General features: G+C 42.2%; 1 protein-coding gene across 1 annotated transcript; it reads right to left on the bottom strand.

The window, feature by feature from the left end:
- Nucleotides 1-2836: 2836 nt before the first annotated feature.
- Nucleotides 2837-3379, bottom strand: LOC123164071 (uncharacterized). Its single transcript, XM_044581484.1, has one exon. It carries the CDS (start codon nt 3377-3379, stop codon nt 2837-2839), a length of 543 nt encoding a protein of 180 aa, XP_044437419.1.
- Between the last annotated feature and the right edge of the window lie 10592 nt (nt 3380-13971).

Genomic DNA, 13971 nt, shown 5'->3' with positions numbered 1-13971 from the left:
TATGTGAACCCGAGAGCTCCAATGATCCCGGATGAACAATAAAATCTGAAAAAATAGTAAAAAATAAATAAATAAGTGATTTTTTGGCATGTAGAAAATCAGATTTTTTATTTTTCTTTTAACTATTTTTCGGATTGTACTGTTCATCTAGGATCACTGGAGCTCGGGATCACATGAGTACTTTCGCTATCATTGCGTATATCATTATATCTTGCAGTTCAGCTGCTTACATAGCTGAAGTATCGATATGACCTTTCATGATCCCTATTCAGCTGCATTGCATGTACCTTATTCGAAAGCTTTGTGTCCATTTCCATGCTTTTTTCAGTTTGATTAATCTACCTTGATAGTGTTCTTCTCGTTGTCTATTCCTTTGATAATTCAAGTAGACTGTTAGAATATAGCAGTGCAATCTAAGGAGCACAAGATGCATACTTTGCTTGTAATGTTAGGTGCAGTGAGTCAAAGTGCCTTAAGATAATTCAGGGATAGGGTGTAACACCCAAAGTGTAAGGGTTGTACACCGGTGCTATCTTAGCAGTGTCACATAGGACAAACGTTGAGGTGAAGGAGAGAGAAATCATAAGAAAAGGCTTGTCTTCTCTTATATAAGAGATGATCTTTTAGCACAATATGTCTCACCATATTTTTAGGAATAACTAGTTATTGAATATAAGACTAAGAGATAATCCATTGTAGACATATTTTTATTATCATCTCTAAATTACGTGCAAGACTTAAGATAAGACTGCATTTATCAACCATTCTACATGTCCTAAAAGACTCTTATTAAGACAAGGTTAATTATTCCTTAGAAAAAGACAAGGTTAATTATCAAGAGTCTTAGAAATGCTCTAGCTTGTGTTGGACTGCGCAATAAGGCTCCAATTTGAATGTCGTTTTCCATCAAAAGCACCCGGAAAATATACATTCATAAAAAACAGGTCATCTTCAACCAAGCGCTTGGATTCTCGTTTCTAGGTTGTTAAGTTTACGACCATTTCTCCGTTTACATCGGTATTTACGAAGGACGAGGAGAGGCACCGGCGATAGGACCACGGACCTAGCGGCGCAATGACTCGGACCGCTTGACGGTGGCTGGTCGGTGACGAGGCCGACGAGCTTCGCGGACCAGTATGCTTGCCGAATATGATTGGGCTGCTCCCAGCCAAGCCAGAGGCAGCAACTAAGTGGATCTTGGACTGCATGAAGTGGCGGACATCGGCCAGCCACAGGACAACTGCTCGAGAGAGTCGGAGTTCGAATTACTGGGTCTCGACATCCGTCGGTCCTCACAAGCACGGCGAGAAACTTGGACGAGGTATAGGCTTCGGTTGGAGGAGCAGAGGTCTAGTTACTTGGAGGGCCCCCAGCGCTTTAGAAATTTTTGAACTTGACTGTAATCCTTAAGTGTTTTGGAGTAATATACAAGAATTTATTCAAAAAAAAAAGTAACTTTTTTTGAGAAACCACCCTTAGGGCACTCTATTCATTTGAGAGTGGAATCGAGTCTGATCCGATTGTACAACGTCAATCAGAAACACAGGGGTTACATCAAACTGAGAAGAGAGTGCTTCCAAAGTCATCGCCTCCCTAGCACTATTCTACTCACAAAACAGAACTTAAACCCCTGCAAGTGGTGGACATCAGCTTTCATCTCCCTTAGCACTTGACCTGCTACTGAACGAGCGTCTTCCTTCATCCACTGGTTACACACGTTCTGTCAATCTATTTCAATTATCACCTACAAAAAGCTCTTCTCTAATGCCAACACGAGGGCATCTCTGCAGGCCAAAGTCTTGATAACCAGCGGATCCCTTATGGATTCGTACTTGGTGATCCTTCCAGCAAGAACCGACCCCTGGTCATCGCGAGCAACGACTCCGGTTCCTGCGAGCCCTTGTTGCACCGTTGTAGCCCCATCCGCGTTAATTTTAGTCCATCAAGTCTCCGTGGAGTCCATCGTGGTCGCACCCAAAGTTACCTGGAGGGCCGTTGACTACATGTATATGTATCAAAATATCTGGTTACAACTTAAAAAGAATGCACCTGTAAAATTGGTTATGATCTGATATTTTGTGACTGGCCTTTGTCTCATTTTGTGACTGGCCTTAGTATATGACCTTTGTATCCCTTAATACTCTCTTTAGGATCGGTTGTTATGAGGGAACAGCCTTACCGTGTGGGATTGCGAGATTGAACGGGAGGGGATCCTTTTATTTATGTACCTGGTGCTATGGAACTGTGACCGAGACTAAATTGTTGGTTCAGTGCCCTAGATCAGTGCACATATATCGTAGTTTTTTTTCGAAAACAGTACAGACGCAAAGCGCTCATATATACGCGCACGCACTCACCCCTATGAACGCACACACGCACACCCTACCCCTATGAGCACCTCCGAAAGACTGAGCCGGCATATCATCTTGAAATTTACGAAGTCACCGTAGCCACCCCGTCGTCGACGGGAACGTCTCCTCCCACTGGGTGCGCATCGTCGAAAATCCTGAAATAAATCCAGGAATAAATGCGAGCACCAAGACTTAAACCTTGGTGGACTGGAGATACCACAGTCCCTCTAACCATCCAACCACATGTCAGTTCGCCACATATATCGTAGTTGATACATGGATCTGCTCGAAACATGAGCTATCGTGCTTGGTCGCTTTCGGCACTAGAGTACCCAAGTGGCCTAGTTGGTAAGATTGTTTTTTTGTGCGTTGTTAAGCTTGGTAATTCACAGTCATCCACGACCAGAATATGTTGCTAGATGACCTGCCAATTAATTATTGACGGGAGATTGCACATATGAGCAGAGATTTTGATTTAGGACAGATCACTTGTGTATAAGAAGGCCAATGAGTTCACCCGCGACGCCACATCGCTCTGTCATCTGTTGATCTATGTTTGTCACGGGGGACTTCTTTTTGATCCCCTTGAACGCAACCTCGCATCTACCACCGGCGCCCTTGGCACCCAACACGAGATTCCTCGCGCCGACATAGTTCCCACCATCGAAACCGGGGCGAGCGTCGATCTCGAGGTCATTGGCGGCATCAACATAGGCCCCGAGGCAGATGTTCAACGCGCCTCCCTCGGGCGTGCCTTGGACGTCCTTGGCTAGGTTGTGGATGACCTCGGCGTTGTGGTCAGCGGTGTTACTTGCGATCTGCAGTGCGACGTTGGCAAGGTCGTGCTCGGTGGTGGCGTAGGCGCTCTTTGGGTCGACGTGCAACACTGCCAGGCACAACAAGGCGTTTGTGGTCTTCTTGCACGTCTTGACGAGGAGGGTGGCGTCGGCATTGATGGCAGGGAAACCAAAGGACACGGCGGCGAGCACAATAAGAACAATAGCTAAGGATCTTAATGTGCTCGCCATTGCAGTTTTCAGTTTGCACTTAGCTAGACGTTGTTGTGTTGGTGCACTGCATGTGACTCTTTCATCTATATGTAAGACACACGCAAGGGAAAATCCTTATGATACAATCCGCCTGAACTATGGTATATTTATTCCTTTTGCTACATCAAATGTAATAGCAAATTATAGCAAATTGAATTAATCTAGTGAATCAAATAGTGATTTAGTCACTTAAATGTACAATATACCAAAAAAAATGTACTTGATACTTTCACTGAGTTTAGAAATCCCATCTTAGTATCTTTTATTTATGAAAGGAAATACAAATCTTCAAAAGAAATCTTACCAAACCAATTAATAAATGTAAAATTGTGCTCTCAATAAATAAGTAGTAAATGTACCGGCATTAATTGTGGCAAATCAAGTACATTGTGATTTTGGTTCAGTGCTGATATATTTGCTCATCGATTGGGCCGTACGATTTCCCCAATGTACGGGTTTCTAAGTTTCTCGGCCCAGTTTTTCTGTTACATTTTTTTTGCTCAAGTATTGATTTTGATGTTCCTCAAAAAAAGTATTGATTTTGATTTTTATTTTCTTGCTCATTAAAGGCAAGAAATACAAACTTTCATTTACGCTTGTCATGATATTTTAGAAAAACTGTTTTTTCTTTGCGGGGAGGAAAACTGGTTGTGCTCTTCAAAAATGGGTATCATTTGTTTAAAGTTATTAATCGTGTATTTAGAAAAACTTCAATGCTATCTTAAATATATTTGTTGTGTATGAAAAATATATTTGAATTTTTTAATGGGTATTTGGGAAAGTATTCAACGCTTATTTGAAAAATTAATGTTGTGCATTTGAAAAGTACAATGTCTATTTACAAAAAATATTCAACATATAATTGTATAATGGTCACTGTGTAACCAGAAAAATGTCAGTTGTTGATTTTAAAATGATTGTCATGGGTTTAAAGAAAACCCATATAGGGAACCAAACACACGTGCAACTGGGTGTCAAGCATGCAAAAGATCCCACAAAACCTTATTTTTCCAGTATCAACTACATTATTATGTCCATATGGTGAAAAAATAATTAAAACAACAATAATAATGTCAGGCTGTTGCTGCTCCTACAACTAGCTCCAACCTAGTTTCACGTGTGTTTTGCCCCTTGCAGTTGCATGCGAGGTGCAACGCATGTAGTTTCCCGCGTGTCGTACTCTTGCAATTGCGTGTGGGTTGTAGCAGGTGGCAAAGACTTCTAGAGTCTTCCCTCTATATGGGCCATGGGCCAGCATGATGGGCCAGGGTGGAAACCTTCCTAGGGGGCCTTCGGCTGGCCTGCTTGGGCTAACAACCAGAAAGGTTAGGTACCTGGGCTGTAACACCATAAATGTCGTTCATCAGGTTACCTGTCATGTAGGTATTCTCGGCTGGGTATCTTGAAGTTTTTCCCTCTCGTTAGGGTTTCTTCTCTCGGGGGCGATCTACGCCGCCGTTGAGATCTAGCTTCGCCCCTCCTTGTTCTATCTCCTGGAGAGCTTGATTCGGGCCGAGCAAGGGGCAATCTGGCATCGCTACCTGGTCTTGATTGAGTCTCGCGGGAAGAACAAGGTTAGGGTTTCACTACAAGAAATATGTCAACTAGTGACCTTCTGGCAGTGACCCTGGAAGAATTGGTCATAGATCTATGACCATTTGAGACCAATTGGTCAAAAGCTGTTCGGGGGGCTCCAAACGCTAAACTATATCGACCATTTTGGTCAGAAAGGTCGTAATTTCCTTACACGAAATGGTCACAAAGCAGACAACACTGATCCGCTGCCTTATTTCTAGCTGGTCATGACCAATATAGATGGTCATAACCTTGTAAGTTATGGTGGATTTCTATGACTAGGCGCCACCTCATCAGTTTTGCCTATGTGTCATGTCCATGTGTCAATTTTTGCCCTAGGTTGTGAAGCAACCTATATTTCTATCATTCCCAAAATTCCCAAAAAAATTGGGCAATCTTTACTATCCAAATCATTGCCTCATGACAATATTCAACTCCATTTGCCTGGTAAATCTACCTCGGCAAATTTCCAAAGTTTTTGTTCAACTCGAACTGTTGTGAAGGAAGTACTAGCTAGGCATATCCTAATGAGCTGAATTTTTGCCACATCTTCTATATTCCCAAATCATTGCTCTCCACAAAATTTGAGCCCCATCTAACAATACATGTGAGTGTGGCTTCAACATTCATATTTCTGTCCAGTGTGGTACGTTGCAAAGCAAGTGACACCTAGGCTCCTCCATTTGAGCTGCAAATTTTCCAAGATAGTGTCCTTAGTAGATGATCATCCTCAGCCTAAACTCAGGCCTATTGGCCATGTGCATTTCCCGTACCACTAATCAAACACTTGGGTGCTAATTCATGTTTGAGCATTGTTCGGTCTCCTCGTGAGATTCTTCTGTTGTTATTTTCTTCCAAGCATGTACCTGGGGAGTGCCAAACCTACTAGACATGCCTAGGCTTCCCAGAACGCATGGCAACGCCACGGTCATGTGGTGACCATGCGGCGGGCATGCGAGTCTACGCGCTTTGGAGTTGGGGCCCTGGGCCACCGTCCAAACCTCAATGTATCACCACCAAACCATGTATTTATGCTTAAATAGATAATTATGTACCTAGAAATGATTTTTGGAAAAAATAAAGAGCAAACTATAAGGCAGCTGCAGTTCAAATTTGACCCGCTTCCTACTGAATCGGCGGAAATTTGTCTTTTTCACCAGAGATGGATCAAAGCTTTTGACACCCAACCATTTTGTCAATTGTGCATTAAATATGGCCTAGTATTTTATAAAATTGATTTGGTCCAATTTTGCAACAAATATATGGTAGGTCCTTCACAAAAAAACTCATTTCGGGCACTCGGAAAATGGAAAATGAATTTTCCGTGCAAAGAAAATGAAAACTCCCTTAGGCAACATTGTTTGGAATTCCAAGATGCACCCTTGTGCACAATATGAGATCATTTGAACAAACTATGCCATGAATGTGGCCATAAGATTGATCATTTGGCTTGAAAGCCATGAATCTTCACGCATGATAGCTCGTTTCTGAGAACACTTTTTAAAATAATTGCCGTATTACAAGTTTATTATTTTTCCTGGAAACTTGGTCACATATAATGACACAATGCGAAGGTTTTCCAATTTTTTGATTTTTTTTGAATTTTTTATGCCCGTTTCAAAATGCGGTCAAAACGGCGGGCTTGACCGTTCCTAGCTAGTGGTTGAATCTTGGAAATTTTTTGATGTTTCTCTGATTAAATAGATACTTATGTACCTAGAAATGATTTTTGGAAAAAATAAATAGCAAACTATGAGGCAGCTACAGTTCAAATTTGACCCGCTTCCTGCTGAATCGGCGGAAATTTGTCTTTTTCACCAGAGGTGGATCAAGGCTTTTGACACCCAACCATTGTGTCAATTGTGCATTAAACATGGCATAGTATTTTATAAAATTGATTTGGTCCATTTTTGCAACAATTATTTGGTAGTTCCTTCACAAAAAAACCTCATTTCGGGCACTCGAAAAATGGAAAATGAATTTTCCGTGCAAAGAAAATGAAAACTCCCTTAGGCAACATTGTTTGGAATTCCAAGATGTACCCTTGTGCACATTATGAGATCATTTGAAGAAACTATGCTATGAATGTGGCCATAAGATTGATCATTTGGCTTGAAAGCATGAATCTTTACGCATGATAGCTCGTTTCTAAGAACATTTTTTTTAAAATAATTGCCGTATTACAAGTTTATTATTTTCTGGAAACTTGGTCACATATGATGACACAATGCGAAGGTTTTCCAATTTTTTGATTTTTTTTGAATTTTTTTACCCGTTTCAAAATGCGGTCAAAACGACGGGCTTGACCGTTCCTAGCTAGTTGTTGAATCATGGAAACCTTTTGATGTTTCTCTGATTAAATATATAGTTATGTACCTAGAAATGATTTTTGGAAAAAATAAAGAGCAAACTACGAGGCAGCTACCGTTCAAATTTGACCCGCTTCCTACTGAATCGGCGGAAATTTGTCTTTTTCACCAGAAGTGGATCAAGGCTTTTGACACCCAACCATTGTGTCAATTGTACATTAAACATGGCCTAGTATTTTATAAAAATGATTTGGTCCATTTTTACAACATTTATTTGGTAGTTACTTCACAAAAAAACCTCATTTCGGGCACTCAAAAAATGGAAAATGAATTTTCCGTGAAAATAAAATGAAAACTCCCTTAGGCAACATTGTTTGTCATCCCAAGATGCACCCTTGTGCACAATATGAGATTATTTGAACAAACTATGCCATGAATGTGGCCATAAGATTGATCATTTGGCTTGAAAGCCATTGATCTCCACACATGATAGCTCGTTTCTGAGAACACTTTTTAAAAATAATTATCGTATTACAAGTTTATTATTTTTCCTGGTAACATGGTCACATATAATGACACAATGCGAAGGTTTCCTAATTTTTTGATTTTTTTTTGAATTTTTCATGCCCGTTTCAAAATGCGGTCAAAACGGCGGGCATGACCGTTCCTAGCTAGTGGTTGAATCTTGGAAAACTTTTTCTGTTTCTCTAATTAAATAGATACTTATGTATCTAGAAATGATTTTTGGAAAAAATAAAGAGCAAACTATAAGGCAGTTGTAGTTGAAATTTGATCCGCTTCACCTGGATCAACGGAAATTTGTCTTTTTTACCAGAGGTGGATAAAATCTTTTGACACCCAACTATTTGGGGCATTTGTGCATTAAATATGGCCTAATAGTTTATAATATTGATTTCATCCAATTTTGCAATAAATATATTGTAGGTCCTTCACAAAAAAAACTCATTTTGGGCACTCGAAAAAGGGAAAATGTTTTTTTTTTGCAAAAAAACTCATTTCCGACGACACCTTTTTAAAGATATTTATCTTATTCCATGTTGTTATTTTTTCTGAAAACTTGTTCACATTTTGCTGACACAATGAGAAGGTTTTCTATTTTTTTTAGAATTTCTCAGATCATAAAGTAGCTTAAATGATTTTAACACATTATTTTAAGTCAACCATGACCAATTTAGATGGTCATAACATCGTACTCCATTCTGATTGGTCCGTGGACATATCACGCGGATCGTGCATCCAACACCGTTGGATGCTCGGGGATCCAACGGTTGTCCTAGACTCATCCACACCAACCCCGAAACCCTAGCTATGTCCTCCGGGTCAATTTCCATCCACCCCCCGCCTCCTTTCTTCCCCTCGCTCCCCGATCCCCTCCCTTCCTCACCCGCGCAAACCCTAGCTCCTCTCGATCCCGTCCCCTTCCTCCCTGCCAGCTCCACCGATCCTCCCTCGCCCCGGCTCCCTGCTCTGCCTCGACCGGCCAGTGCGCCGCCATGACCAGCCAGCCCAAGCTCGCGTCGCCCGCTCCGTCCGCGCCTGCGACGACCTCCTCGACGCCCTGCTCGTCTGCGGGCCGAGGTCCTTGCTGGCGGCCTCCGTCTCGTGCTCGAGCCGCCCTCCGCGCGCCCCCTTCCCCTCGGCTAGATCCGACCGCCTGCCGTCTCTGACCTTGCGGTCTCTCGTTGATCTGCTGCACGAACACGGTGGCATGCTCTTCCAGGACGGTTCATCTCCCTCCATCTCTCTCTCTTCCCTACTCTCTCTTTGTCATGATTTCTTTATCTAAATCTCTCTCTCTGCAGGCACCCATGAAGGCGAAGATGGATCCTCACCGGAGATGAGGACTACTCGGGTGGTAGCCGCCAAGGCCAAGGCCAGGGAGTACAGCGATTTCGCCGCCCACGCCACCCAGCTCTTCCGCCCGAGGGATGTCCGCCGCGCCGATCTGACCGTCCCGTCCCCTCTGTCGCGGGTGCCTCCCATCTCGTGCACCCCCGCCGCTCCTCCCCACCACACGCGAGGAGGGCGGCGCCCCTGCCCCGCCGGTTGTACCCACATCTTCTCTGCGCGGATCCGCCTCCGAGGTAGCCCTTCTCTTGGATTATCTCCCCTGGAAAAAATTACATCAGTTCGAGAGGCAATTAACGATGGATACGATCCAGCATTTAACCCTGTTTTCTTCAGATCTCTACCAAAGGACTGGGCTTTTGCTTGTAGTGTGTACGATGATGAGCACCTGGTGGAAGTTAGAACCTTACATTTTGTAGTATATTTCAGATGCATAGATAGATTCTTCGATGCTTCCTAGGCCTATACTGTTATGTTTGGCTTGAATATCTCTAGTTTGTATTTTTGCTGCTGGGTGCTAATTTTAGCTCCTGAACCATTGGCAGTGGTCTGTGGTGGTCTGCATGTGCTAGTGATACTAAGCATCCTATCTAAATTTAACCTTAGGTTGTACATTTGTTAATTTTTGAGTTTGGCTTCGTATTTTTCTATATGCATTTAGCCTCCACTGAATCTTTGAGTTCCAGTTTCATTGTGTCAATGCAACCTTATTCCAAATACCATCGTTCCCAGAGAATCCAAATTTCAGTTAGTTCATGTCAACGTGGCCTTATCAGCATGATTCGACCATGAATCCATGATATTATCTAGTGCAGCCAATGGGTTACTCGCGGTACCGATTGCTCTTATGAAATGGACAGTGCCACGTGCAAATGAACTGAAACATTTTATTTTATTTTATTTTATTTTGCGGGTACTTTGAGTCTTGACCATCCCAGGTCTGAACCCTACAACACAGCACAACACTGGTATAGTGCATGCATCCTGTTAATGTTGCATCCTGTTAATGCGGAAGGTTTCATATATAGATTGATAATCCACGTGACTTTGACTGAATTGTTAAGTTAGTATATACTTGACCGTCTCCGTCTGGCGCCCACACTCCCTCACACTACACGTCTTCATCCACTGGGATGGACACGCGCTATGCATTTTATGTAGTATACATCTATGGTGAGCCAGTCAGTAATCGTGGCCGAGTCATTGATACTCACCTAGCAGCCACTTGTTGGCCACTTGATTCAGAGTTTCAAACCATATAACCCCAAGTCTACTTTCATCATAGAAATGAAAGATAAACGGATGAGGTCGATGGAGTGAGCAAGTAACCATGTGGTATCTCTTCTGTTCTGTTTTGTATCTTCTTGCTTAAGACATGCTTCCTCTTGCTTAAGACATGCTGGATCTTCGCTTATACTTCAAAAAATTGAACGAATCATGCATGCATGTAAACAGAAATCATGATGTAAATTTTCTAATCTGAATTCTGAATTTGAATCAGAGTTGATTGTTAACTCTGAATCTTTCAGACCTCATGGGTTACTCCCAAGTAAGTGTGAAGCCACAGTACGTGTTTAAAAATCTTACAGGTGCCAAGTTAACTTGAATCAGAGCAGAAAGCTAACAGCAACCTTACAACAAAGTTTTTTAAATGATACTACCGATCTATTGTCTTTCTACTGGTACCGGACTACTGGTAGAGAAAAATGTGCATAAAGGCCCTGTTCATGTGATTGACCAAATTTCCCACAAGTTTTAATGCTCACAGATTTTAGTTGGCTCTGTCCATTCTTTTCAAAATGTGCATACATGCCCTGCTCACATGTCCTTTTCCCTGCTGCCTTGATTAGGTTGATTACCTTAGTTTTTTTTACGCTATTTTATATAGCATCAGAACAACCTAATATTCTAAGGATGCCTCACTTTGAAAGGTATTCCATCATCCGGAGGACTCTGCATCATATATGATATTGTTTAGTTAGATGGACTCTGCATCATCCTAGAACACCACGATCTCTGTTAGTGGTATGCATGCATTAGAAACACAATATGTCTGTATGTAATCTAACTTGCAGTGTGTGTGTGGCATGCAGGGAGGTGGTGATCAGGTGAACAACATATGCTTGGAAGACCTCTGGCACAATGGCGGTGTGCAAGCAACGTCCTGTTGCATTCTACTGGTACTGTCTGTCGTCTCGTGTCAGCGTCTCATTATCGTGTACAATCTAAATGAGTAATTCAGAGTCGCTTGTGTTTGATTTCAGTTCATAATTTTGTGATATGCTCTTGATCTTGTTCTGTTCCATACTAGGGAGCTTCTTCTCCTCTCATGTTGTTGCTGTCGATTTGGTACTAGCTAGAATGATTCCTTGAGCTTGATGATGACAGATTGTACACTGTCTTGCTCCAGTGTTACATAATTGTTATCACAGTACACACATACCTCGTTGTTGTCCATGGATCTTGTTCTCTGCTGCCAGCATTGACTGGTTGTAGTTGTTTGGGCAGATCACATCACATTCACATGGGTGCATGTGTAGCACTGACTGGTTGTACACACATAATGTTGGCTGGTTGTCCACACATAATGTTGACTGGCTGTAGTAGTTATTGACTGGTTGTACACACATAATGTTGGCTGTTATGTATTGATTTTAGTATCGAAAATGGCTCAAACCTGAAGTACTTAAAATAGATTATCGTTCCTTTCTTGTTTGTTTTGATACCCATATACCATAAATCAGGGGGAAATTATTGTCTGGATAGGTGTTTTCTTTTGTGAAGTTAGTGGATGTTGATCAAGTCCCCCTTTCCGCTGTATGAAACGTTTCTCCTGTTGTACTTAAAAAGCTTTCCGCTGATGGCAGGAAGAAGAAGGCTGTTCACAAGAAGATGGCAGGAAGAAAGCAGGCTGATTCAATTCGATCCTCAAGGTAGCCCTTCCCTTCCCCTTCTCTCTTTGATTCGATCCGATCTATGCACAAAGTTCACTAGTTTGGATGCATCATAGAACTTGTGGTGATGTTGTCTAGATTGCAGCAAGCAAAAATACTAGTGTTGAGGTTGTTAAGTGTTTTGTTACGGTGAAATCTGAACCATTTATTGAATAGTAGGATGGCTGACTTACTATGATTATCTCTTGTTGCTATGTTTGTCTTTATGAATTGGTGTGCTTGAAAACCAAGGAATGCTTCTATTCCTTGTCGGTGTTCTTTTTTATTCTGGTATAAGATGAACCAGCTCGTTATTTGTTTGGTGGTTGGTTTGCATACATGTTCTTTTTCTGCAGAAATATGTTGTGGTTCCTTGCAGAGTAAATATATTGTTAGATTTACTTTTATTTTGTTCCTAATCATTTTGTTCTATAACGTGCAGATGCTGGCCTTTCATGTTTCTTCACGAGCATCAGGACAAGGAACTTGGAAGAAGCATAGTTCTAGCTCATTGGAGCTAGTTTTGGGAGCAATGAAACCCTTTAGGCTGATCCTATTTGTATGTGTGTTATATGATGTAGCAGAACTTGTAGGGCTCGTGTGATAGACTCGTGTGGTAGACTGTACACTTGTAGAGCTGTTATCTAATTGTAAACTTGATGCTGATCACATTTGTATGTATGTTATATGATGTAGCAGATTGCTTCTTGCTGTTATTTGAAGTATTGCGTCGGTTTTCTGTATTGGTATATTGAAATCTGAAGAACATGACCTTGACAAAACAAAGAAAAACAAAGGCTACAACCCAAAAACAAAGGTGCATAAAAAAAGAAAAACAAAGACTACAACCCAAAAAAATAAAAAGGCTATAATGTTGGGCCTGGCCCATGTAGCTGATCAAAATTAATAGGGAAAAAATATATAAAAGGCTGAATTGTTGGGCTCGGCCCATGTAAAACACCGAATTGGACCGGGCTGAATCTTATCAACGACCTTTTCAATTGGTCGCAATTTTGCCACGTCAGATTGCCACGTCGGATCCGACGTGGCCTGGGCAGAGAGCTGGCGACCAAAACAGAAGGTCATGGAATCAACGACCTTTTGTTTTGGTCGTGGAATTCCACGACCTTCTCACAGAGAAGGTCGTTAATTTCAGTTTACGACTGCTAGCTTTTGACCATCTGTTTTTGGTCAAAAAAGGTCGCAAATGAAAATCAATGACCTTTCAGTGACCAATAGTGAGGGCCGCAAGTTGACATATTTCTTGTAGTGTTTCCAGGTTTTTGTTGAACCCGGTGAGGATCCTCTTAGGTTAGGGTTTGGTGATGGCTGCGGAAGGGGCCGGCAAGTCTGGCAGCTCTTCTTTCGCAAATGAGATCGCGAGGCTTATGGCAGAACTAGGGCTCCAGGAAGAGGACCTTGATGAGGCAGCGGTTCCCCAAGATGCAGCTCACTGGATGGCTGTGGCTAGAGTCCACATCGACAAACCATATAGCCAGGCATGGTTCTTTCGCAATATGAGATCAGCGTGGGATCTAGCCCAGGTGGTGAATCTCAAGCCCCTGGAACCGAACCTGTATACGCTGCAGTTTAACTGTTTGGCAGACTGGGAGTGAGTTATGAGGAAGGGCCTTGGAACTTCAGAGGTCATGCTGTGATCATGGCGCCGTATGATGGGGTAACACAACCATCAAAGGTTCAGCTGGATACTCTCAACATCTGGATCCAAATACATGACGTCCCAAAACTTTTTGCACATCTGGTTCCAGCCCTCGCTGCCAAGGTTGGAGAGGTTCTACATGCTACACGGGGAATTTCTACCGTGTTTGGGTGAAAATTAATGTACACGTGCCTTTGAAGAATGCCCTGTCACTGATCAGAGATA

Source organism: Triticum aestivum, chromosome 1D (genome assembly GCF_018294505.1).
Source record: "Triticum aestivum cultivar Chinese Spring chromosome 1D, IWGSC CS RefSeq v2.1, whole genome shotgun sequence".
In the NCBI taxonomy this organism is placed as follows: domain Eukaryota; kingdom Viridiplantae; phylum Streptophyta; class Magnoliopsida; order Poales; family Poaceae; genus Triticum; species Triticum aestivum.
The sequence above is the reverse complement of the archived record's forward strand: the minus strand, read 5'-3'. Positions and strand labels throughout refer to the sequence as shown.